The sequence below is a fragment of the Microcaecilia unicolor genome, chromosome 5, assembly GCF_901765095.1.
Source record: "Microcaecilia unicolor chromosome 5, aMicUni1.1, whole genome shotgun sequence".
NCBI lineage: Eukaryota > Metazoa > Chordata > Amphibia > Gymnophiona > Siphonopidae > Microcaecilia > Microcaecilia unicolor.
This window is the reverse complement of record NC_044035.1, coordinates 180844530-180868579: the sequence shown is the minus strand read 5'-3', so window position 1 is coordinate 180868579 and position 24050 is coordinate 180844530. Positions and strand designations below refer to the sequence as shown.

At 46.3% G+C, this 24050-nt stretch overlaps 1 protein-coding gene across 1 annotated transcript in view; it reads left to right on the top strand.

Moving 5' to 3' along the window:
- Window positions 1-274: 274 nt before the first annotated feature.
- Window positions 275-24050, top strand: part of WDR59 (WD repeat domain 59) — a 355903-nt gene continuing 332127 nt past the window's right edge. Inside the window, exon 1 of the mRNA XM_030203634.1 lies at window positions 275-340. Within this exon, the coding sequence (XP_030059494.1) occupies window positions 287-340 (54 nt within the window). The 5' untranslated portion in view covers window positions 275-286. The remainder of the gene's footprint in view (window positions 341-24050) is intronic.

Below are 24050 nucleotides of genomic sequence, written 5' to 3'. Positions count from 1 at the left end.
AACAGTAAAGTTTTTATTTCTCTTCCTGTCTGTACCGCTGTTGCACAAAATGTGTGGGGAAAACAAGTATTCTACTACAAGAGGTCCAACTGTTGGTTTTATCCAACCTCTGGTCACACACCTCTCCTTGATATTATAGACAAGACAACTTCCGCAGATCGCGGATGTGTGGACCCGGCAAGGAGGTGGGACCCGGCCTCTACGTCATCCTCTGTTGATAGCCGTCGGACAAACCAGTACATGCCCTACGTCAGACGCAGTTTGTTATGTTTTGAGAGACGGCGACATGGCAGCGCGGTGGAGCAGCGAGAATGTGGTGGTGGAGTTCAGGGATTCTCAGGTAATGACGGGGCGTAGTGCGCTGGAGCGAAGTGTAGAAAGGAGAGGACGGTCCCTGGAAGGCCGGGTCGAACCGTGTTTGCGAGCATGCGTACAGTGGAATATTCAGCGGCCCTGAGAGCGTATGGAGCAAGCGCACTGTAACTTAAGTGTGAGGGATAGGAAGGGAAAGAGGAATTTAGCTTAAAGCTTACTTTATCCTTTTACGTGCCGAGTAAGCTTGTAGTACACGAGCTTGCAATATTTAAACCAGTTGGCAGACCTGAGTGACTGGTAGCCTAGTGGGGTGACTGGGGAGAAACTTAAGCTGTCTGTGACCTTAAATTCAATGTTCTCTGAGCGCTGAAAGCTTGGGCGCGGAGAATTTGTCAAGCTGAAAAATTAAGCTGTTACCTGGAAAGGGCATTTAAAGGTGTGAATTATATGGAGAGAGTGCTTTTGTAGCTTTAGTAGTATGTGAGGACTGTCTGCCTGGAAATGCACTCTAGATAGGATACACACAGCGATGTTTGAACACAGGTTAACTCGCAGATGACTATGTTTTTTTTTTTTTTTTAATCCCAAAGTGCCTGTTGTCTTCAGTAGATTTATTTAATAACCAAGGGACTTCTTGTCAGGTTTACAGTTTATTCAAACTGTACCACCCATACTGACACGCATACAGGGTGGTGTACAAAATAGTAATTAAAAGTTAACACAAGAAAAGAACTACAATAATCATAGGATAGGAAAGCCACACAAGTGAAAATAGAACCAATCAACAACCAAACAATTACTTCAATTCAAGAATGCTTAATGGGAAATATTTACCAGCAAGGAGAGAATTTATTTATTTATTTGTTGCATTTGTATCCCACATTTTCCCACCTATTTGCAGGCGCAATGTGGCTTACATAGTGCAGTAGTGGCAATCGCCAATATACCGGCATGAACAAATACAAAGTGAAGTAGTGATAGATAATCAGAATTGACAGACATATTGGGGGTTAAGGGGAAAGTAGGTTAAGTCCAATACGAACATTTATATTGTTGTGTTTGTGTGGTTAAGGCATTTAGTTTGGGTCGTTTTGAGTATGCCTTTTCAAACAAGTTAGTCTTTAGGAGTTTCAAGTTAATGTGGGGAACTAGGCAGAGATGCCCCCCCGACACCCCTTTTGTTCCTGCTATCCTTAGAGCCTTTGGTGGTGAAAATTAGAAATAATACCCAATTAGAGGGAATAAAACTGGGAAACAAATAATACCATATCAGTATGTTTGCGGATAACGTTATTATACACGACCCATGCTGACTGAAATATGAGAAGTATTCCCCCAGATTCTATATACTGTGACTTAAGTTGTGCGTGCAAGTCCAGTCGTATTCTGGATTTGCATGTGCAACTTAATTAGTTAACAAGCCAATCAGTGCTGATAATTGCGACTTGACACAAATTGGCATTAATAAGAATTTACACACAGAACTGTAAGTGTATTCTATAACATGATGTGCAGTTACCCTGTTTCAGGTAGTCTGTATCTTGACGAATCTGGGTTTTTTTTTTTTTTTTTTTTAATATGGAAATCCCCTGAGTCATGTCTTTATACTCTTTTTAAATTCTTTTTTTTATTTCAATCATTTTTTATTCAAAACTTAAGAAGAAAAGTTAACATGATCATGTATGAACGTCTGATATTTCCCCCCCCATGTGGCTAAACTAACACATAGTACTTCTACCCCAACAAATAGAACTTAACCTTTTTCCCCTTCCCTTCCCACCCCCCTTTTTCTTTTGCTATGGCATCAAATGCACATAATAACGCAGGGTACAGGGCAATATCTAGAAGTGTAACAGTCTACTCCTGGCAGTTGGAGTCAGAATATTCCAAAAGGGAGTCCAAGTGAGTTGGAAACGCACTCCAGTCTTCGTTTTAAAATCTGTAATTCCCACCCTCTCTACCCGCAGTAATGTTATCATACGCACACGCCACTGCGATACTGTAGGATAGTTGTATGTAAGCCATTCTGAGAGTATTGCTTGTTTAGCCACTACAATAGCTTTGCGTACAAAAGCGGTAAATCCTGATGGGACAGGGTGTATGAGAACAGGATGGCTCAGGAGCAGCGCCGAGTCAATCTTCCAGCCCGCCTTCCACATCTCAGAAACATATTGTACTAGCTCCTTCCAAAATCGGACTATGCCCTTGCAGGACCAAAACATGTGCCCGAGGGTGGCCCCCGGATCCCTGCATTTGAGGCACTCTTCCCAAGGCGAGAGTCCCATGTGAAAGGCTCTTCTGGGAGAAATGTAGAGTCGAAGAGCTCCCAGTGCTGCGTCATGTTCATTGTTTTGCGCATTGTAAGCACATGGGACTTGAACTGAGGCAATGTAAGGGCCATGGGGATATCTCGTTTCCAGGCAGCCAGTAACTTGGCATAGTCTAGTTTGGTAACTGTGTCCCTGATGTGCCTGTGATGGAACGTGAGGGGCACTTTTTGCTGTGCCTCTAAAGAGAATGCTGTTGCCAATTCTTCCTGGACATCCTCCGCCAGCGCCTCCCAGGACAAGGAACGTATATAATGCTTTAGCTGTGCATAATAGAACTCATCGGAGGGTGGCAAGGCATATTCAGCACAGAGCTCCTGAAATGGCTTTATCTGTCCTTCACGGGTAAGTACTTGTAACAAGTATACTATCCCTTTCCTTTTCCATCTGCGGAACACCGAATACAGCCTTCCAGGTGCAAAGGCACGGTTCCCGCATATTGGCAAGTATGGTGTAACTTTCGAAGAAAATCCGTGTAATTTACAGATCCATTTCCAAGTTGCTTTTGCTGATGTCATTATTCCTGTATGCTTCAGTAGGGGCGGCAATGGTAATCCCATCGTGTGCAAATAGCTGCTGAAGTGCATTTCTGGGTATAATTGTAATTCCAGTTCTGTATTTGTATGGTCCTGTGTTCTGCGAAACCAGTCAGTGATGTGGCGCATGCCACTAGCTATTGTTAGATATTTCACGTTCAGTAGTCCCAAACCCCCATATTCTACCGGTATACTCAGTGTTGGAATGGAAAGGCGGGGTTTCTTCCCACTCCACAAATGTTTTTGCATTAACCTCATTAATTTCTTTTCCTCCCCCCTCTTTAAGTAAAGCGGGAGAGTTTGAAAAACGTAGAGCCACTTTGTAACTGCAATCATGTTGTACAATGCAATACGCCCCAGGAGAGAGAGTGGAAGGGATCCCCATGCCTGCAATTGTTTTTCAGTGTCTTTTTAAATTCTTTAATACAAGTAATGCAATGAATAGTAAGTGGTAAGTTATTTCATGTAGTGGGAGCAGTAAACTAAAAGGGACAATATCTTTTGTTGATTCAAGGTAAGTTAAGACAAGTGAAAGATGTGGTGTCAAAATAAGGATTAAATATGTTGGAAGGTTTTGATTGTGATTGTTGCAGATTGTGAGTTCAAGAAGGTGGTTCCCATAAGGATACCATAATGAGAGGTGCCTCTCTCTCATAAGTACATAAATATTACCACAGTGGGACAGACCAAAGGTTCATCAAGCCCAGCATCCTGTTTCCAACAGTGGCCAATCCAGGTCACAAATACCTGGCAAGATCCCGAAAAAGTTCAATACATTTTATGCTGCTTATCTGAGAAACTAGTAAAAAAGGCCCATTTCTGGCTGAAATGAAACGGGTGCTAGCAAGGTTATCCCCCCCCTCCCTCGGTCCCCTTCGAGGAGTAGAAGTAAGCCTATGTAGTCCACTGTAAGCAAGGAAGGCAATTAGGGTAATCTCTGTTTCCCCTGCGCCGTGCAGCCATCATTGCCATACACTCAATTCAAAGCAAACCTGTGAGGTGCTGCATCCACGTTGTCATTCACCGTCCTCCCTTCCCTCTCGTAGTAGACAGGAGTGGAAGTAAGCCTATGTAGTCCAGTGTAAGGAAGGAAGGCAATTAGGGTAATCTCTGTTTCCCCTGTGCCGTGCAGCCGTCATTCCCATACACTCAAAACAAAGGAAACGTGCGAGGTGCTGCATCCACGTTGTTGTTCTGCTGTTGGCGCGGTGGGATGGCGAGCGTGAGCAACTGCGAACATCGGGGAGGAGGGTGAGTGAGGGCTCAGGGTGGGGTGATGTCCAGCGGCGCCGGCGAGTTGGGACAGGAGGGGGCCCGGGGGGAAGGAGAGAGCGTGCTGTGGGTCCAAGGGCGGGGCTGGAACTTGGAGGAGAGGGAGGGTGGCGGCCAACAACTCAGGCACAAAGGGGCGGCGGCAGTTCGGGAGAGGAGTGGGAGGTCGGCGGCGGTTTTTTGAGGGCGGTTGCCTGGGTCGCAGTTTGTTGCTGTGCTTCGGGCTGGTGACGTCATCCGAGACGCAGCCAATCAGTGGGATGATCTACTCCATCTACCAGACCACCTTCTACCTCACCACCTCTCCCTCCACTAGTCCGTTCCCCTCTCTCTCCTTCCCCTCATTCCCTTTCCTCCTTTCCTGAAGTTACTATTGAGGAAACTACACTTCTCCTTTCTTCCTCAAAATGTACCACCTGTTCCTCTGATCCCATTCCCACCCACCTTCTTAATGCCATCTCTCCTGCTCTTATTCCTTTTATCTGTCACATTCTCAACCTCTCACTTTCCACTGCGACTGTCCCTGCTGCCTTTAAACATGCTGTGGTCACACCTCTCCTTAAGAAGCCTTCACTCGACCCTACTTGTCCCTCTAATTACCGACCCATCTCCCTCCTGCCTTTTCTCTCCAAATTACTTGAGCGTGCTGTTCACTGCCGCTGCCTTGATTTTCTCTCCTCACATGCTATTCTTGACCCACTACAATCTGGTTTTCGCCCTCTCCACACAACCGAAACTGCGCTTACTAAAGTCTCCAATGACCTATTACTGGCTAAATCCAGAGGTCAATATTCCATCCTCATTCTTCTTGATCTTTCCGCTGCTTTTGACACTGTCGATCACAGCATACTTCTCGATACCCTGTCCTCACTTGGATTCCAGGGCTCTGTCCTTTCCTGGTTCTCTTCCTACCTCTCCCTCCGCACCTTTAGTGTTCACTCTGGTGGATCCTCTTCTACTTCTATCCCTCTGCCTGTCGGCATACCTCAGGGTTCTGTTCTTGGTCCCCTCCTCTTTTCTATCTACACGTCTTCCCTTGGTTCATTAATCTCATCCCATGGCTTTTCCTACCATCTGTCTGCTGACGACTCCCAAATCTACCTTTCTACCCCTGATATCTCACCTTGCATCCAAACCAAAGTTTCAGCGTGCTTGTCTGACATTGCTGTCTGGATGTCTCAACGCCACCTGAAATTAAATATGACCAAAACCGAGCTTCTCATTTCTCCCCCCAAACCCACCTCCCCGCTCCCCCCGTTTTCTATTTCTGTAGATGGCTCTCTCATTCTCCCTGTCTCCTCAGCTCGAAACCTTGGGGTCATCTTTGACTCTTCTCTCTCCTTCTCTGCTCATATCCAGCAGATTGCCAAGACCTGTCATTTCTTTCTTTATAACATCCGTAAAATCTGCCCCTTTCTTTCCGAGCACTCTACCAAAACCCTCAACCACACCCTTGTCACCTCTCGTTTAGACTACTGCAATCTGCTTCTTGCTGGCCTCCCACTTAGTCACCTCTCCCCTTTCCAGTCGGTTCAAAACTCTGCTGCCCGTCTCATCTTCTGCCAGGGTCGCTTTACTCATACTACCCCTATCCTCAAGACCCTTCACTGGCTCCCTATCCGTTTTCGCATCCTGTTCAAACTTCTTCTACTAACCTATAAATGTACTCACTCTGCTGCTCCCCAGTATCTCTCCACACTCGTCCTTCCCTACACCCCTTCCCGTGCACTCCGCTCCATGGATAAATCCTTCTTATCTGTTCCCTTCTCCACTACTGCCAACTCCAGACTTCGTGCCTTCTGTCTCACTGCACCCTACGCCTGGCATAAACTTCCTGAGCCCCTACGTCTTGCCCCATCCTTGGCCACCTTTAAATCTAGACTGAAAGCCCACCTCTTTAACATTGCTTTTGACTCGTAACCACTTGTAACCACTCGCCTCCACCTACCCTCCTCTCTTCCTTCCCGTTCACATTAATTGATTTGATTTACTTACTTTATTTATTTTTTGTCTATTAGATTGTAAGCTCTTTGAGCAGGGACTGTCTTTCTTCTATGTTTGTGCAGCGCTGCGTATGCCTTGTAGCGCTATAGAAATGCTAAATAGTAGTAGTAGTAGATCCACGGTTCCAGGCAGCCTCAGAACGTTGGAGGTGAGAATTATTATATAGGATAAGCAGTGGATTTTCTCCAAGACAGTTTAATAATGGTCTATGGACTTTTCCTTTAGGAAGCCATCCAGACCTTTTTTAAACCCTGCTAAGCTAACCGCCTTTACCACGTTCTCTGGCAATGAATTCCAGAGTTTAATTACACGTTGAGTGAAGAAAATGTTTCTCCGATTCTTATTAAATTTACTATTTTGTAGTCCTAGTATTTTTGGAAAGAGTAAACAAGTGATTCATGTCTACCTGTTCCACTCCACTCATTATTTAATAGACCTCTATCATATCTTCCCTCAGCCGTCTTTTCTCCAAACTGAAGAGCCCTCTGCTTCAGCCTTTTCTCATAGGGAAGTCGTCCCATCCCCTGTATCATTTTTGTCGCCCTTCTCTGAACCTTTTCTAATTCCACTATATCTTTTTTGAGATTGGTGACCAGAATTGAACACAATATTCAAGGTTTGGTCACACCATGGACCGATACAAAGGCATTATAATGTCCTCACTTTCTATTTGCTTTCTTAGCTGCCGCAGCACACAGCAGAGGGTTTCAATGTATCATCAACAACGATGCCGAGATCCCTTTCTTGGTCGGTGACTCCTAATGTGGAACCTTGTATTACGTAGCTATAGTTTGGGTTCTTCTTTCCCACATGCATCACTTTGCACTCTCACATTACACGTCATCTGTCATTTAGACGCCCAGTCTCATAAGGTCCTCTTGTAATTTTTCACAATCTTGCGATTTAACAACTTTGAATAACTTTGTGTCGTCAGCAAATTTAATTACCTCACTAGTTACTCCCATCTCTAGATCATGTATAAATATGTTAAAAAGCAGCAGTCCTAGCACAGACCCCTGGGGAACCCCACTATCTACCCTTCTCCATTGAGAATACTGACCATTTAACCCTTCGCTCTTGTTTTCTATCCTTTAACCAGTTTTTAATCCACAGTAGGACACTACCTCCTATCCCATGACTCTCCTTCTTCTGAAGTCTTTCATGAGGTACTTTGTCAAATGCCTTTTGAAAATCCAGAAACACAATATCAACCGGCTCGCCTTTATCTACATGTTTGTTCACCCCTTCAAAGGAATGTAATAGATTGGTGAGGCAAGATTTCCCTTCACTAAATCCATGTTGGCTTTGTCTCATTATTCCATGCTTTTGAATATGCTCTGTAATTTTGTTCTTTATAATAGTCTCTGCCATTTTGCCTGGCACCAACGTGAGGCTCACCGGTCTATAATTTCCCGTATCCCCTCTGGAGCCTTTTTTAAATATCGGCGTTACATTGGCCATCCTCCAATCTTCCGGTACCATGCTCGATTTTAGAGATAAATTGCATATTGCTAACAATAGTTCCGCCAGTTAATTTTTCAATTCTATCAGTACTCTGGGATGAATACCATCCGGTCCATGAAATTTGCTCCCCATGGAATGCACTGGTTGAGATTCTGTGTCAAAAATGCCCTTATAGGTTCTTTGAAAGTATACTAATAGAATGGAGATGAACTTAGTTATTGTGGGAGGCCTAGCTGTTAGAGCAGTGGAGTGAGAGCTAGGGAAGACAGGATTCAATTCTCCCTTTCCATATCATCAAGCTGATCAATCCATAGACTGGTGGGTTGTGTCCATCTACCAGCAGGTGGAGATAGAGAGCAAACTTTTGCCTCCCTATATGTGGTCATGTGCTGCCGGAAACTCCTCAGTATGTTCTCTATCTCAGCAGGTGGTGGTCACACACAGCAGCAGCTCTGGCTAGGCCTCCAAGCCTAATCCTTAGGTTTTGTTGAGGCCTCTTTTGAGCAAGTGCAAACCTGGTGGTGCCAGGTCCCTCCTTTTCTCCCCCCTCCCGCTGGCTCCGTTTAAAAAAAAAAAAAAAAAAAAAAATATATTTTTAAACGTCTTTAAAGGCGTTTAATTCGACGTTTCTTTAAACGTTCATTGCAGCTACTCACTGGGACACCAGTTCGTTACAGCTCGGAGCGGCAAGCAGGTAATTTTACCTTTTTATAGCGGGCAGGGGGTTCCCCGATTCTTCTCCTCGTGGCAATGGCGTCGGAGGGCGAGGGCGCAAAGGGTCGCTCCCCGGATCGCTGGAGCGCTTCTAGAGGGGATGCGGGGGTTTTACAACCTGATTCGCCCTTGATGGGTGATAGTTTAGTGACCGATGAATGTCCCGGTCGTTCCTCTGGCGTGGCGGTTTTTTCCCGCCATAAACGCCCATCCCCCGCTCCTCGCCTCCGCCATCTTGGCCGGCCACGCGGCTCGGACGGCTTCTTCAGGGCCGCCCTTGAGGTTGGAGACATTAATGCCATGAACGCCCTTAATTTGGGCGACGGCACAAAAGCGGCTAAAGTTAAGCGCCGTTCTTCCCGCGCGGCTCCTTCACGGAGTTTCGCGCCGGACGCCATTTTGGATGCGCAGCATGTCTCTCCCCCGCTATTGCGAGCGCCGGTTGAGAGTGCGTCTAGGGCTGTTGCCCAGGCTGCGGAAGTGCACAGTCTGGGGGGTTTCTCCCCGAGTTTGTTTTGCTGCTGCATCAGGCTTTCCTCATGCAAACGCTGCCCCTGCTCCCTCTTCTGATAAAGAGGTTGAGGTTCCCAGAGGTAAACGCCCTCGGGTTGATTTCCAGGCCTTGGAGGACTTTTGTCTCCTCCGATGTAGATGAGGGCAGCGTGTCTGAGGTCTCCCAACGATCCTTTGCGGATTCCTTGGAGGAGATAGATCCCCGCTCGGATGGAGCGGATGACCCCTCTGCAGCGCGGCTTTTTAGCCCAGAGGATTTGCCCAACCTGTTGTTACAGGCCATGGACACTTTGAAGATTTCCTCTCCGGAGGACGTCTCTCCCTCAGCCCCTGTTGGCTCTGCCATTATGCTGGGGACGAAGCGCCCGCCTAGAACCTTCCACGTGCATGATGCCATGCACACCTTAATTGCGGCTCAATGGGATGTCCCGGAAACGAGCCTTAAAGTGGCTAGGGCTATGTCCGCCTCTATCCTTTGGCTGTGAGTGAACGTGAGGCCTATCTGTGGCCTACCGTGGATTCTTTAATCACTGCGGTGACTAAGAAAACGGCGTTGCCGGTGGAAGGTGGCACGGCCCTAAAGGACGCCCAAGACAGAAGATTGGAGGCGGCCTTAAGGTCGTCCTTGGAGGCAGCTGCTTTAAGTTTGCAGGCCTCAGTTTGCGGCTCCTATGTGGCCAGGGCGTGCCGGACTATGGTGCAGCGGGCTTCCCCCTCGGATCATTCCTTGAGGGCTGATTGGCCGGCCCTGGAATCGGGCTTAGCCTATTTGGCAGACTTGCTGTATGATGTCTGGAGAGCCTCAGCTAAAGGCATGGCTCAGACAGTCTCTGCGCGGCGGTGGCTTTGGCTGAAACATTGGTCTGCTGACCACGCCTCTAAATCCCGCCTGGCTAGATTGCCTTTTAAAGGCAAGCTGCTCTTTGGGGTCGAGCTGGACAAAATCGTGACCGATCTCGGCACGTCTAAGGGCAAGAAATTACCAGAGGTCAGGGCTCGGGTTAGTACTCGTCCCGATACCTCCATACCGCCCGGGCAAGTCGGGTTCCTCTGCCCCCTCTTCCTTCAAGAGGAATTTCTCCCCCAAGCAGCATTCTTTTCGCAGAGACCGCCGTCCCGGAGGTGCTCCCTCCGGTCCTCCCCCAGGGTCTCGTACCCAATGACGGGGCCTTGGTCCACGCCCCAGTGCAGATTGGAGGACGGCTGTCCTCGTTTCTGGGCGAGTGGACCACTATAACTTCAGACGCGTGGGTGCTGGAAGTCATCAGAGACGGCTACAAGCTAGAGTTCTGCCAACCCTTAAGAGACGGGTTTGTACTCTCTCCCTGCAAGTCTCCGGTCAAGCTGTGGTAGTGCAGCAGACCTTGGACAACCTGATCCGCCTGGGTGCGGTCGTTCCGGTGCCAAAAAATCAGATTGGCAAGGGACGTTACTCCATTTACTTTGTGGTTCCAAAGAAAGGAGGTTCTGTCCGGCCTATCCTCGACCTCAAAGGGGTCAATCGGGCCTGGAAAGTGAGGCACTTTCGCATGGAGACTCTCCGCTCTGTTATAGCGGCAGTGAAGGCAGGAGAGTTCTTGGCTTCCTTGGACATCAAGGAAGCGTACCTGCATATTCCCATCTGGCCTCCTCTCCAACGCTTTCTGCGTTTTACAGTCCTGAGACGACACTTCCAGTTCAGAGCCCTCCCTTTCGGGTTGGCTACTGCTCCGCGGACCTTTTCCAAAGTAATGGGGGTCATAGCGGCCTTCCTGCTAAAGGAAGGAGTACAAGTCCATCCTTATCTGGACGACTGGTTGATCCGAGCCCCCTCTTATACAGAGTGCGGCAAAGCTATGGACCGGGTAGTTGCTCTTTTGAGCTCCCTGGGATGGATCATCAACTGGAAGAAGAGCCAGCTGCGCCCGACTCAGTCCCTGGTGTATCTGGGAGTTCGATTCGACACCCAAGTGGGCAGAGTGTTCCTGCCAGACAATCGGATTGTCAAGCTTCAGGCTCAGGTGGACTAGTTCCTAGTAGCCTCTCCTATTCGGGCTTGGGACTACGTGCAGCTGTTGGGCTCTATGACGGCCACGATGGAAGTAGTGCCCTGGGCCAGGGCTCATATGAGACCACTACAGCTATCTCTGCTGCTGCGCTGGACTCCGATGTCGGAGGATTATGCTGTGCGCCTTCCCGTGGACCCAGCAGTGCGCAAGGCGCTGAGCTGGTGGACGCAGACAGACAAGTTGTCTGCAGGATTGCCTCTGGTGACCCCGGAGTGGATTGTCGTCACGACAGACGCCTCTTGATGGGCTGGGGAGCCCACTGCTTGGGAAGGACAGCGCAGGGGCTCTAGTCTCCTGCAGAGGCAAGTGGTCTATCAACCTCCTGGAACTCAGAGCCATTCGCTTGGTGTTATTGGAGTTCATCCCGGTACTCGTGTTGAAGCCTGTACGGGTCCTGTCGGACAATGCCATGGCTGTGGCCTATATCAACCGCCAGGGAGGTACCAGAGTGCCCCTCTAGCCAAGGAGGCTATGAGTCTTTGCCAGTGGGCGGAAGCGAACCTGGAGCAGCTTTCAGCGGCCCACATTGCCGGAGTCATGAATGTCAAGGCGGACTTTCTCAGTCGCCATACCTTGGAGCCCGGAGAGTGGCAACTATCTGCTCAGGCGTTCTTGGACATCTCGAAGCGCTGGGGCCAGCCGAGCCTAGATCTGATGGCGTCATCGGCCAATGGCCAAGTGCCGCGCTTTTTCAGCAGAGGACGGGACCCTCGATCTCTGGGAGTAGATGCTCTTCTCCAACAGTGGCCGACACAAGAGCTCCTCTATGTGTTCCCGCCCTGGCCCATGTTGGGCAGGGTGCTAGACCGGGTGGCAAAGCATCCCGGCAGGGTAATCCTGGTGGGTCCGGATTGGCCCAGACGTCCCTGGTATGCGGACTTGTTCAGGCTCTCAGTCGACGATCCTCTGCGGCTGTCAGTGGAGCAGGGCCTGTTACATCAGGGTCCCGTGGTGATGGAGGATCCCTCTCCCTTTGGTCTTACGGCCTGGCTATTGAGCGGCAGCGTCTGAGGAAGAAGGGCTTCTCAGACAAGGTCATCGTCACTATGCTGAGAGCGAGGAAGCGCTCTACTTCTACTGCTTACGCCAGGGTTTGGCGTATCTTTGCAGCATGGTGTGAAGCAGGCTCACTTTCTCCCTTCACTGCTCCAATTTCTTCAGTGTTGGCGTTCCTGCAAGACGGTCTGGAGAAAGGCCTGTCGCTCAGTTCCCTTAAAGTCCAGGTAGCGGCTCTGGCTTGCTTCAGGGGCCGCCTGAAGGGTGCTTCCCTGGCTTCGCAGCCAGATGTGGTGCGCTTCTCAAGGGAGTTAATCACCTGCGCCCTCCTCTGCACTCAGTGGTGCCTGCGTGGAATCTCAACCTGGTGCTAAGAGCATTGCAGAAGCCGCCTTTGGAACCCTTGTCGAGGGCATCTCTGAAAGACCTGACGTTGAAAGCAGTCTTTTTGGTGGCTATCACTTCAGACAGAAGAGTTTCCGAGCTCCAGGCGCTCTCATGTCGAGAGCCTTTTCTGCAGTGCACTGAGGCAGGAGTGACTATTCGCACAGTGCCTTCCTTCCTGCCCAAGATTGGTTCTCGCTTCCATGTGAATCAGCAGCTCTGTCTCCCTTCCTTTCGTAGGGAGGGCTACCCAGAGGAGTACTCCGCTCTTGAATATCTGGATGTGAGACGAGTCATCATCAGATACTTGGAAGTGACCAATGATTTCCGGAAATCGGATCATCTGTTTGTCCTGTTTGCAGGTCCTCGTAAGGGTCTGCAGGCTGCTAAGCCTACAGTGGCAAGATGGGTCCAGGAAGCCATTGCAGCGGCTTATGTGGCCGCGGGGAAGGTGCCGCCTATCCAGCTGAAGGCTCACTCCACGAGAGCTCAGGCGGCCTCGATGGCAGAGGCCGGATCCGTCTCCTTGGAAGAGATATGCAAGGCGGCAACGTGGGCTTCGGCTCATACATTCTCCAAGCATTACCGTTTGACTGTGGCTGCACGGGCGGAGGCCCGGTTTGGAGCTTCAGTGTTGAGGTCAGGGATTTCTATGTCCCGCCCTGGGTGAGTACTGCTTCGGTACATCCCACCAGTCTATGGATTGATCAGCTTGATGATATGGAAGGTAAAATTATGTATAATCATACCTGATAATTTTCTTTCCATTAATCATAGCTGATCAATCCATAGCCCCTCCCAGATATCTGTACTGTTTATATTCTGGTTGAATTTTAGGTTCAAGTTTAGCCTTCAGTTACTTCAGGAGGACTTCGTGTTCAAGTTCTTCTTTCACTTGGATTCTTCAAGAGTTGAGACGACTTTGTGTTACAGTGAGCTGCTGCATTCCTCTCCCCTCCGTTTTACGGGGCTGGATTGAGACATAAATTCTGCCGGCACTCCCTCCCCGCTTCGTGCGGCTGTAGGGCAGCTTTGTACCCCTCCCGCTTCGGCGGTGTTAGGGTCAGTCAGCTCCTCCCGCGGTTGCGGTTGCAGGATAAGCCAGATCCTCCCGCATCGGCGGGTGTGGTGTCCCTCCCCCGCTCCGCGGGGATGAGCTGGACGGATTCCCCTCCCCCACTTGTGTGGGGATGAGCTGGGTTAATTCCCCTCCCCCGTTTCGGCGGTGGTGAGCTGGGCAGAGTGTCCCTTCGTGGGTGTAATTCTCTAAGTGCTGAGTCCTGCGGATGGAGCTTTGATATCGACATACTGAGGAGTTTCCGGCAGCACATGACCACATATAGGGAGGCAAAAGTTTGCTCTCTATCTCCACCTGCTGGTAGATGGACACAACCCACCAGTCTATGGATTGATCAGCTATGATTAATGGAAAGAAAATTATCAGGTATGATTATACATAATTTTACCTTCTTCCCTTTTCCCACCCCAGTTGACACTTGGGGTGCAGTACCTTAATATCCCACAGAAGCAACTAACTTGTGGTATCTTAGGATTGCAGGTTAGTCATTCCTAAGATACATGAATAATGCTGCTTGCCTTCAACCTTGCAAGCAGCATTATTCATACTACATGGGAGCATTAGACCACAAAGCCATGGCCTGATGCTCCTACGCTAACCTTAAGAGAAGGTCCTCTTTCCTGCTAACGTCCTTCCATTCGTATATTTTATTTTATTTATTTGTACTCTTGATATACTGCAAAATTGATCTTTGACAGGTGACTAAGCAGTTTATAACATCAAATAAAATGGAAAATGCTGATGAAAAGAGAGAAAAAGGGGAAGGGAAAGAGTAAAGAAGGGGGGAAGGAAAGAGAAGAAGAAGGGGAGAAACCAGGAGGAGAAGAGGGAGGAAGACCAAGAAGAAGCCAAGTCAAAAGGAGAAGAATTGTGACTTCAGGAGTGCTTTAAAAGACTGTAGTGGCATAGGTGCTCTAAGAGCGGAAGAGAGACTATCCCAGAGCCAAGGACCTAGGTAACCAAGTGCCGTGAGAAAGAAAGAGACAAATGTAGAGCTGAAGTTGAGGGAACACAAAGCAGGTTATCAGAAGAGGAACGTAAACATCAAGAGGGTGAGTAGGGAATAAGCAGTTTAGGTATGCTGGAGCAGGAGGAAAGTGGCATTTAAAACTAACATAAGCTTAAAGCGAATTCAAGCAGAGACAGAAAACTAGTGTTCGAGATGAAGAAGGGGAGTGACATGATCAAAACAGTGTGCACAGTGAATACAATTTTAACAGCAGTGGACTGGCTAAACTGAATATATTTAAGTGCAGAGGGAGAAAGACCAGCATAAAGGGAATGTGAATGGTCACCAAAACCAGAGACAAATGTACTGAGCAGACAGGAATGGGCGAACAGTGAATACAGTGAAGGGTGAAAAAGAAAAATCAGACAACAGAATCAACCTGGGCTTTAAAAGTTAGCCTAGAATTAAAGACAACACCAAAATTTTGATAATCACAAAAAGGGGAGTTGTTGAGTGCCGTGGCAGAGGAGCGTAAGGACTAGAAAATACAATAGCTTCACATTTAGAAGAGTTAAAGAAAAGTCTGTGATCCCTAAGCCAGGTGGAGACTGCAGAGAGAGAAAAATTCAGGACAGTAAGGGTTAGAGAGATGATAAAGAGTTTGAATATCAACACAGCAGAAGGAAGATAGCCCTGTACCTACCTGTATGATAGTAAGAAGAGGAGCAAGAAAAATATTAAACAAGGTAGGAGAGAGAATAGATCCCTGTGGAACCCCAGAATGAACAGGGAAAGAGGGTGAGCGACAGGTACGGTGAGTGATTTAAAAAGAACCAATTCTGATAGTGTCAAGATGCACTAAGTCAAATGCCAAAGAAAGATCTAGAGAGAAAATAACGACTGAAAAATGGCGATACAGATCAACGGAGCAGATAGTATCATAAAGGCCTAGAAGAAGGATTTCTGTACTGTAATGTGTGCGAAAGCCAGATTGATAGGGGTGAAGGACATTAGAAAGTTCGATAAAGGTTTCAAGCTGAGCAAGAATGAATTTGTCCAGAATTCTGCTGAAAAAAGGGAGATTAGAGATGGGCCCCCTTTCAACATAACCCACCTCCCAATACCCCCCTTCTCAAAAAGACCCTTCCCCAACCTACCTAGCAAAACTTGTAGGGTTAGGGATGAGTAACAACCATCTCTCAATGGTAGTCCTGCAAGACTGCAGCTCACGGTCACTGATGCCATTTTGATTCTAGCAATGGCAGGGGCAGAAGTGATAGGATTGCTGCTGCCCTGACCCCACTAGACCCAGGGATTTTTGCAAGGTACACCCAAAGAGGCCTACAAGAGGATGGGGGATTTTGAGAGAAGGGTTATTTTTGGAAAGGGTCCTCAGGGCAGGGGTGTAGATGTTTCAAGTAAGTCTATGTATGCGACTTGGGGCTATCATGGGGAGGGTCTTCTGGGCAGGGAGGTATGTGATGGAGGGCATCATCAGGAACAGTAAGCTTCCTTCAAGATTGTTACGCCCCTTTTGGAAGTGCCTGTGGGCATCAAGCTGCAACTTGAGGCCTGATGCTTTTGGCTAGGAATAATGCAGCTTGCAGTGTTCACTGCAAGTTGCTTTGTTCAATTTACGTAGTAATGGGGTGTTTTCCATGCATTTGCATGCTTTGCATCCTATTACTCTGTGTCTGCAGTACCTTAAATTAACAAGTGTAATGGTGATATAACGCATGTTATGCCCTTTAGTATGTTTTAAGTGACAAATAATGTGTGTTATGGCTGTAATGTACCTTAATAACTACTCCCTCTGTAAACTTATTTGGGCAGGGACTTGCACCTGAATTCTAAAAAAAACCACTGACATAAGCCATCTTGAGTATTATTTGAAAAGGCATACTAAAAATTATTTAATCTGTTCTTGTCTCACATGTCACAAGCTTGTGTTGTAAAGAATTGGCAGAATGCCAACATACAAGTTTTTAACCATGGAAACTCCATTAGTGTCTAATACTGTAGAACTCAATTAAATCAGTTGTTGGTAAGCCGTTAGAGCTTTACATCCAGTTTATTGTTTCTAGCATTATGAACTGGCCAAACATTATTGAGCAGATCATGTTCCCCAATTATTTTAAAGCAATGATAATAAGAATGATGTAAAACCATGCATCAGTCAGCTCTCCCTCATCATTAAAGCTATTACATGTCATTTCTATAGCTCTGGTAAATGTATCCAGAACAGCTTGAGCCCTCAAAATGTTTTGTTTTATCTTATTATTTTATCATGTTTTTGTACAAAAATGCTCCGCGTTTGGAATAAAAAGTGTGCTCCTTTTTATTATGGTCACACTCCATTGGTTTAACAAGAACTTTATTTTTTTAAATTACATTTGTACCCCGCACTTTCCCACTCATGGCAGGCTCAATGCGGCTTACATGGGGCAATGGAGGGTTAAGTGACTTGCCCAGAGTCACAAGGAGCTGCCTGTGCCTGAAGTGGGAATTGAACTCAGTTCCTCAGTTCCCTAGGACCAAAGACCTAATCTAGCCCTAACCACTAGGCCACTCCTCTTCCTCAAGGTCACTCTTGACTTTTTATATATTAGATGTACAGGTATTAATAATGGTGGGTACTCACACAAGTTCTAAGTGAACTGGGGTGTTGCTCAAAATTGAGATCACTAATGATAGAACTAACTCTTCTTAGCAGGAGCTCATACAAGAGGACGATAATTCATGTGTTAGAACTGTGCACTGCATTTCACATATTTTCCAAATGTATACGCTAACAAATTTTACTCCTCATATGCAAATTACCGCAGCATTAGGAATGTAGATATCTGGATGGCTGGTGGGGCTAAGGAGCACATGCTAACTTGCCTGCCTGGTGTGAAGGTGGCAGACATGTCACCTAGATAAGATTTTAGATAATGCTAGTGAAGAGCCGGCTATCTTGGTACATATGAGTAAAAATTACATAGGAAAGTATGGGAAGGAGAGATGTTCTGTAAGCCAAATTCAGGCTGTTTGGTAAAATGTTGAAACCCAGAACCTCCAGAGTAGCATTCTCAGGAATGTTTCACCTTCCACACACATGCAGGACCCAAGAAATAGGCAGAGACCTGAAGTCTCAAAGTATGGTTGAGATGATGGTGCAGTATTCTGGGAAAAGGAGGGGGGGGGCTATTCCTGAAGGATATGTTCCTCTTTTTAAAGAGAGTGGAACCAGGTTGTGTCACTAACCTTTAAAAAGGAGCTAGAATGGCTTTTAAACTAGAACCTGGGGGAAAGCTGACAGTTGCCCAGGAGAACATGGTTTGAATTATGTTATCTTCAAAAGATACGGGCAAAATGGGCCCCCTCTGCATTCATGGTTGGTGGGGATGCTCCAGGCACTTCCAAAAGGGGCATAACAATCTTGAAGGAAGCTTACTGTTTCTGATGATGCCCCCATCACATACCTCCCTGCCCAGAAGACTCTCCCCCTGATAGCCCCCAGTCGAATACATAGACTCACTTAAATCATCTACACCCCTGCTCTGATGGACCCTTTCCAAAAGTAACCCTTCTCTCAATATCTCCCACCCATCCTCTTGTAGGCCTCTTTGGGTGTACCTTGCAAATATCCCTGGGTCTAGTGGGGTCAGGGCAGCAGCAATCCCATCACTTCTGTCCCTGCCAATGCTAGAATCAAAATGGCATCAGTGACCCTGAGCTGTAGTCTTGCAGGACTACCATTGACAGATGAGGGTTACTCATCCCTAACCTTACAAGTTTGCTAGGTAGGTTGAGGAAGCAGCTTTTTGAGAAGGGGGTATTGGGAGGTGGGTTATGTTGAAAGGGGGGGCCATCAGGGGTCCCATATCTAATTTCCCTTTTTCAGCAAAATTCTGCACAACCTTGTTCTTGCTCATCTTGAAACCTTTATTGAATGTTCTCATGTCCTTCACCCCTATCAGTCTGGCTTTCGTACACATCACAGCACAGAAACCCTTCTAGGCCTTTATGATATTGTCTGCTCCGTTGCTCTATATCACCGTTTTTCAGTCGTTATTTTCTCTCTCAATCTTTCTTCGTCATTTGACTTAGTGCTGTCTCGACACTGTCAGAATCTCTGGGAGTGGAGTGGAGGAGTAGTCTAGTGGTTAGTGCAGTGGACTTTGATCCTGAGGAACTGGGTTCGATTCACGCTGCAGCTCCTTGTGATTCTGGGCAAGTCACTTAACTCTCCATTGCCCTAGGTAGAAATAAGTACCTGTATATACTATGTAAACCGCTTTGAATGTAATTGCAAAAACCACAGAAGGTGGTATATCAATTTGCATTTCCCTTCACTTCCCTTTGTAATTCTTTTGTGATCTTGGGCAAGTCACTTAATCCTCCTCTGCCTTGGTGCAAACTTACCCCCTTGGTTACTAAGCCACGCAGTAATGCCGACACAGCCCATTCATTTGAATGGACTGTGGTGCCATTACTGCACTAACAGCCGCTAGCGGGGCTTAGTAAATAGGGGGGTTAGATTGTAAGCTCTTGGAAGACAGGAAAATTCCTACTGTACCTTGACAAAAACTGAAAAAAAGTTGTTCACTAAATTCTTCTTCCCTCCCCCCCCTCCAAATTTTTTCCTTGAAATATAGACCAGTGAGCCAGACCTCTGTGTAGGGCAAAATGGTTGAAGTTTAAAAAATGATTGACCAAAGAGATAGGCACAGCTTAACGAGAATTAATCAGCATGGATTCAGCAAAGGTAAGCATTGCCTTACCAATTTAGTACTTTTTTTTTAAACTGTAAAGAAACAAGTCATGAATTTGGATTTGATACACCGCCTTTCACAGGTGTTTCAAATCCAAATTTATGACTTGTTTAAATTTATTATATGCTGGTACTTTCGAGCCAGTTGATCTAGTGTAGGGTTGTCCAACCTTGGTCCTTGAGGGCCACAGTCCAGTTGGGTTTTCAGGATTACTCCAATGAATATGCACGAGATTTATTTATATGCACTGCCTCCATTGTATGCAGATAGATCTCTTGCATATTCAGTGGGGAAATCCTGAAAACCTGACCTGGCGAGGGTCAAGGTTGGACACCCCTGATCTAGTGTATTTGGATTTTCAGAAGGTGTTTGTCAAAGGTGCTCCTGAGTGACTCCTTAGGAATTAAAAAGTCATCGGGTAGAAGGCAGTGCCCTTTTGTGCACTGCAAACAGACTAAAAGACAGGAAATGGAGGGTAGAACTATATGGTAATTTATCCACATGGATCAGTAGCGGAATGCCCCAAGGGTCTGTACTGGGATCTCAGTTGTTTAACACATTCATAAATGATCTGGCAATAGGAGTGGGGTGATCAGATTTGTGGATGGTATAAAATGTATTCTATGCCATTAAAATGGCAGAGGATTTGCAGCTTAATATTGTGAGACTAAGAGACTGGACATCTAAATGGCAGTTGAAATTTTAAAGTGGACGAGTCTGAGGAGAGTGCTGTTAAGCTGCCCGAGGGAAATGGCTGCCTGGAGCCTCTGTTCTTCATCCTCACATAAAAGCAGCAAGATGGAAGGTGGCTCTATGCATATTTTGGCACTAGAAATGCTTGACTTACTGTGCAGAAGCCTCAAGCCTCAGTTTGGAGTTTGGATTGGACTCTGGTGAGCGACTGAGAAGCTAATAGATGCTCTGCTTGGTGAACTGGCGACAATGTGGTACAGTGTGCCCAGATCATAGGCTGCTCCCGGAGTATAGCAGGTCTGTTGGCGGGATACACTACCCTCGTGGTCCAGAAGTTCACAGTGCCTTGTGCACGGAGGCAGCTGCTCTGTAATACAGACAGATGGGCTGAGGTTCAGGCTGGCATAACTCTTCCAAAGAACAGTCTTCCCAGCAGCATAAAATTCTGCAACTCTTGATGGGAATTGGGTAAGCAGATGTGATTATTGATATACACACACAGGGCCTAGGTTCACTGCAAGGCCTTAGCGAGGTCTGTATGAGCTCCAGTGAGTCTATTATATTTGAATCTTTGACCTCTTAAACTCCTCGATTTGACAACACTGGAGAAACTGGACACCTGATTTATCTGTGTCGTGTGTTGCCCTTTTAGAGAAAGTGGAGCTTGATACTTACTCTGACCCATTTCACTTTTAATGGAGGCTTAGATCCCTGAATCATAGAATGGGGTGAGGTGGTAAACATATTTTTGAATAGCGATATGGTACATAAGTAATGCCATACTGGGAAAAGACCAAAGGCCCATCAAGCCCAGCATCCTGTCCACGACAGCGGCCAGTCCAGGTCAAGGGCACCTGGCAAGCTTCCCAAATGTACAAACATTCTATACATGTTATTCCCGAAATTGTGGATTTTTCCCAAGTCCATTTAGTAGCGGTCTATGGACTTGTCCTTTAGGAAGCCATCCAAACCCTTTTAAAACTCTGCCAAGCTAACCGCCTTCACCACGTTCTCCGGCAACAAATTCCAGAGTTTAATTAAGCGTTGGGTGAAGAAAAGTTTTCTCCTATTTGTTTTAAATGTACTACACTGTAGTTTCATCGCATGCCCCCTAGTCCTACTATTTTTGGAAAGCGTGAACAGATACTTCACATCCACCTGTTCCACTCCACTCATTATTTTATATACCTCTATCATGTCTCACCTCAGCCGTCTCTTCTCCAAGCTGGAAAGCCCTAGCCTCCTTAGTCTTTTTTCATAGGGAATTCGTCCCATCCCCGCTATCATTTTCGTCACCCTTCGCTGCACCTTTTCCAATTTCACTATATCTTTCTTGAGATGCGGCGACCAGAATTGGACACAATACTCAAGGTGCAGAGGGTAACGGGATTAGCACAATGTAGAGATGTTAGTGAACTTACTGTATTGGCAGTGAGCCTTTATCTGTATTTATGGAAGAAGTCTTCATATTTATCCATTCCTGCTCAATTTGCCAGCAAGCCTAGGCAACTTACCAAGATGGCCATGATATGGCTTTCACATTGGAAATGGTTAGTAATGGATCTAATGAGTTGCCCTCGACTGCTCCAGTTACGAAGTGTAATATCTTGAGTTTAGTATCCTAAATTAAGTTTTTGAGAGTAGACATCACTACAGAAGTCAGTGATCTCAAAGGGAGCTAAAATTGCTGAATGTCTGAGTCTCACAAAATAAGATCTGTATTGGAGAACAACTTAACTAGACTGCCTTCTTTCAGATAGTAACATAGTGCTACTTCTTGTGTATACCTTACCTTGATTTGTATCTGCCATTTTCAGGACACAGACCGTAGAAGTCTTGCCCAGAACTAGCCCCATTTTCAGGACACAGACCGTAGAACTCTTGCCCAGAACTAGTCCCACCACCCAAACACCAGCCCCGCATCCCAATCTCGGCTAAGCTTTAGAGGATCCATTCATTCTGCACAGGATTCCCTTATGTTCATCCCACGCATGCTTGAATTCCGCTACCGTTTTCATCTCCACCATGTGATGCATGTGGGAAAAAAGAACCCGAATTTATAGCTACGTCATGCAAGGTTCTACGTTAGGAGTTATGGACCAAGAAAGGGATCTGGGTGTCGCCGTCGATAATACGGTGAAACTTTCTGCTCAGTGTGCTGCTGCAACTAGGAAAGCGAATAGAATGTTGGGTATTATTAGGAAAGGTATGGAAAACAGGTGTGAGGATGTTATAATGCTGTTCTATCGCTCCATGGTGCGACTGCACCTTGAGTATTGTGTTCAATTCTGGTCGCCGCATCTCAAGAAAGATATAGTAGAATTGGAAAAGGTGCAGCGAAGGGCGACTAAAATGATAGCGGGGATGGGACGACTTCCCTATGAAGAAAGATTAAGGAGGCTAGGGCTATTCAGCTTGGAGAAGAGACGGCTGAGGGGAGACATGATAGAGGTATATAAAATAAGGAGTGGAGTGGAACAGGTGGATGTGAAGCGTCTGTTCACACTTTCCAAAAATACTAGGACTAGGGGGCATGCGATGAAACTACAGTGTAGTAAATTTAAAATAAATCGGAGAAAATGTTTCTTCACCCAACGTATAATCAAACTCTGAAATTTGTTGCCGGAGAAAGTGGTGAAGGCGGTTAGCTTAGCAGAGTTTAAAAAGGGGTTGGACGGTTTCCTAAAGGACAAGTCCATAAACCGCTACTAAATGGACTTGGGAAAAATCCACAATTCCAGGAATAACATGTATAGAATGTTTGTACGTTTGGGAAGCTTGCCAGGTGCCATTGGCCTGGATTGGCCGCTGTCGTGGACAGGATGCTGGGCTCGATGGACCCTTGGTCTTTTCCCAGTATGGCATTACTTATGTACTTGTGTACCTCTCGCGGGAGGGCATTCCAAGTATCTACCATTCTCTCCGTGAAAAAATACTTCCTGACATTTTTCTTGAGTCTGCCCCCCTTCAATCTCATATCATGTCCTCTCGTTCTACCGCCCTCCCATCTCCGGAAGAATTAAAGCTACAGTGGTGTGAAAAAAATTTGTCCCCCTCCTGATTTCCTCTTTTTACATATACTGTATGTCACACTAAATGGTTTCTGATCTTTAAACAAAATGTAATTTTAGACATAGAGAACCTGAGTGTAAACATAACGTAGTTTAATGTAGTTTCTAAATTATAACTTCATTTATTTAAGGAGCAAAATTATCCAACACCCTTATGAGCCATGTGAAACAGTAATTTCCCGCTTAGTTATTGAGTAACCAATTGGTCTAGTTTAATTGATTATTAGATTCAGCTGATTGAACACAGCAAACTAGATTGCAGCAAACCCTGTTGAATGTAGACCTCATATGTTGAACCTTACCATGACAGTGAAGTAGTTGCCACAAAGTTTCTACAGGAATGCTATGCCACGGTCAAAGGAAGTTCTAGAAGAGATGAGAAAAAAAAGTTTGTGAAATATATCAGTCGGGAAAGGGTTAGTTATTGCTGCTAAAGATGGTGCAACCAGTTATTAAATTTAGGGTCAGTTACTTTTTCACATGGATGATGTGGGTTTTGGATGACTTTGAATATCCTTAAATAAATGATGTAATAATAACTTTACTTAGATTCGCTTTGTCTAATGTTAAATTTTGTTTAAAGATCAGAACCCATTCAGCATGACATATGCAATAATAGGGGAAATCAAGAGGGGTAAAAACTTCCACATCACTGTATAAAGAAGTATTAAAGATAATAGACCTTGAAAATAGGCAATGCAGAGGTAATCTGCACATTCTTGGCATATCAGAGAAAGAGTATGTGGTTCAGTAGGTTAAAGATCTTTTTAATTGCTTTGTCTCAAGAAACGCTCAGAGAATGATCTGCTTAGATAGAACACACCAAACTAGCAATGTCATGCCATTGAAACTCGGTGAACACTGAGCCATTCTTGTCTGACTTCCTTATTTTGAGGATAAACAAACTTAATTCATGGCAGTTTGAAATA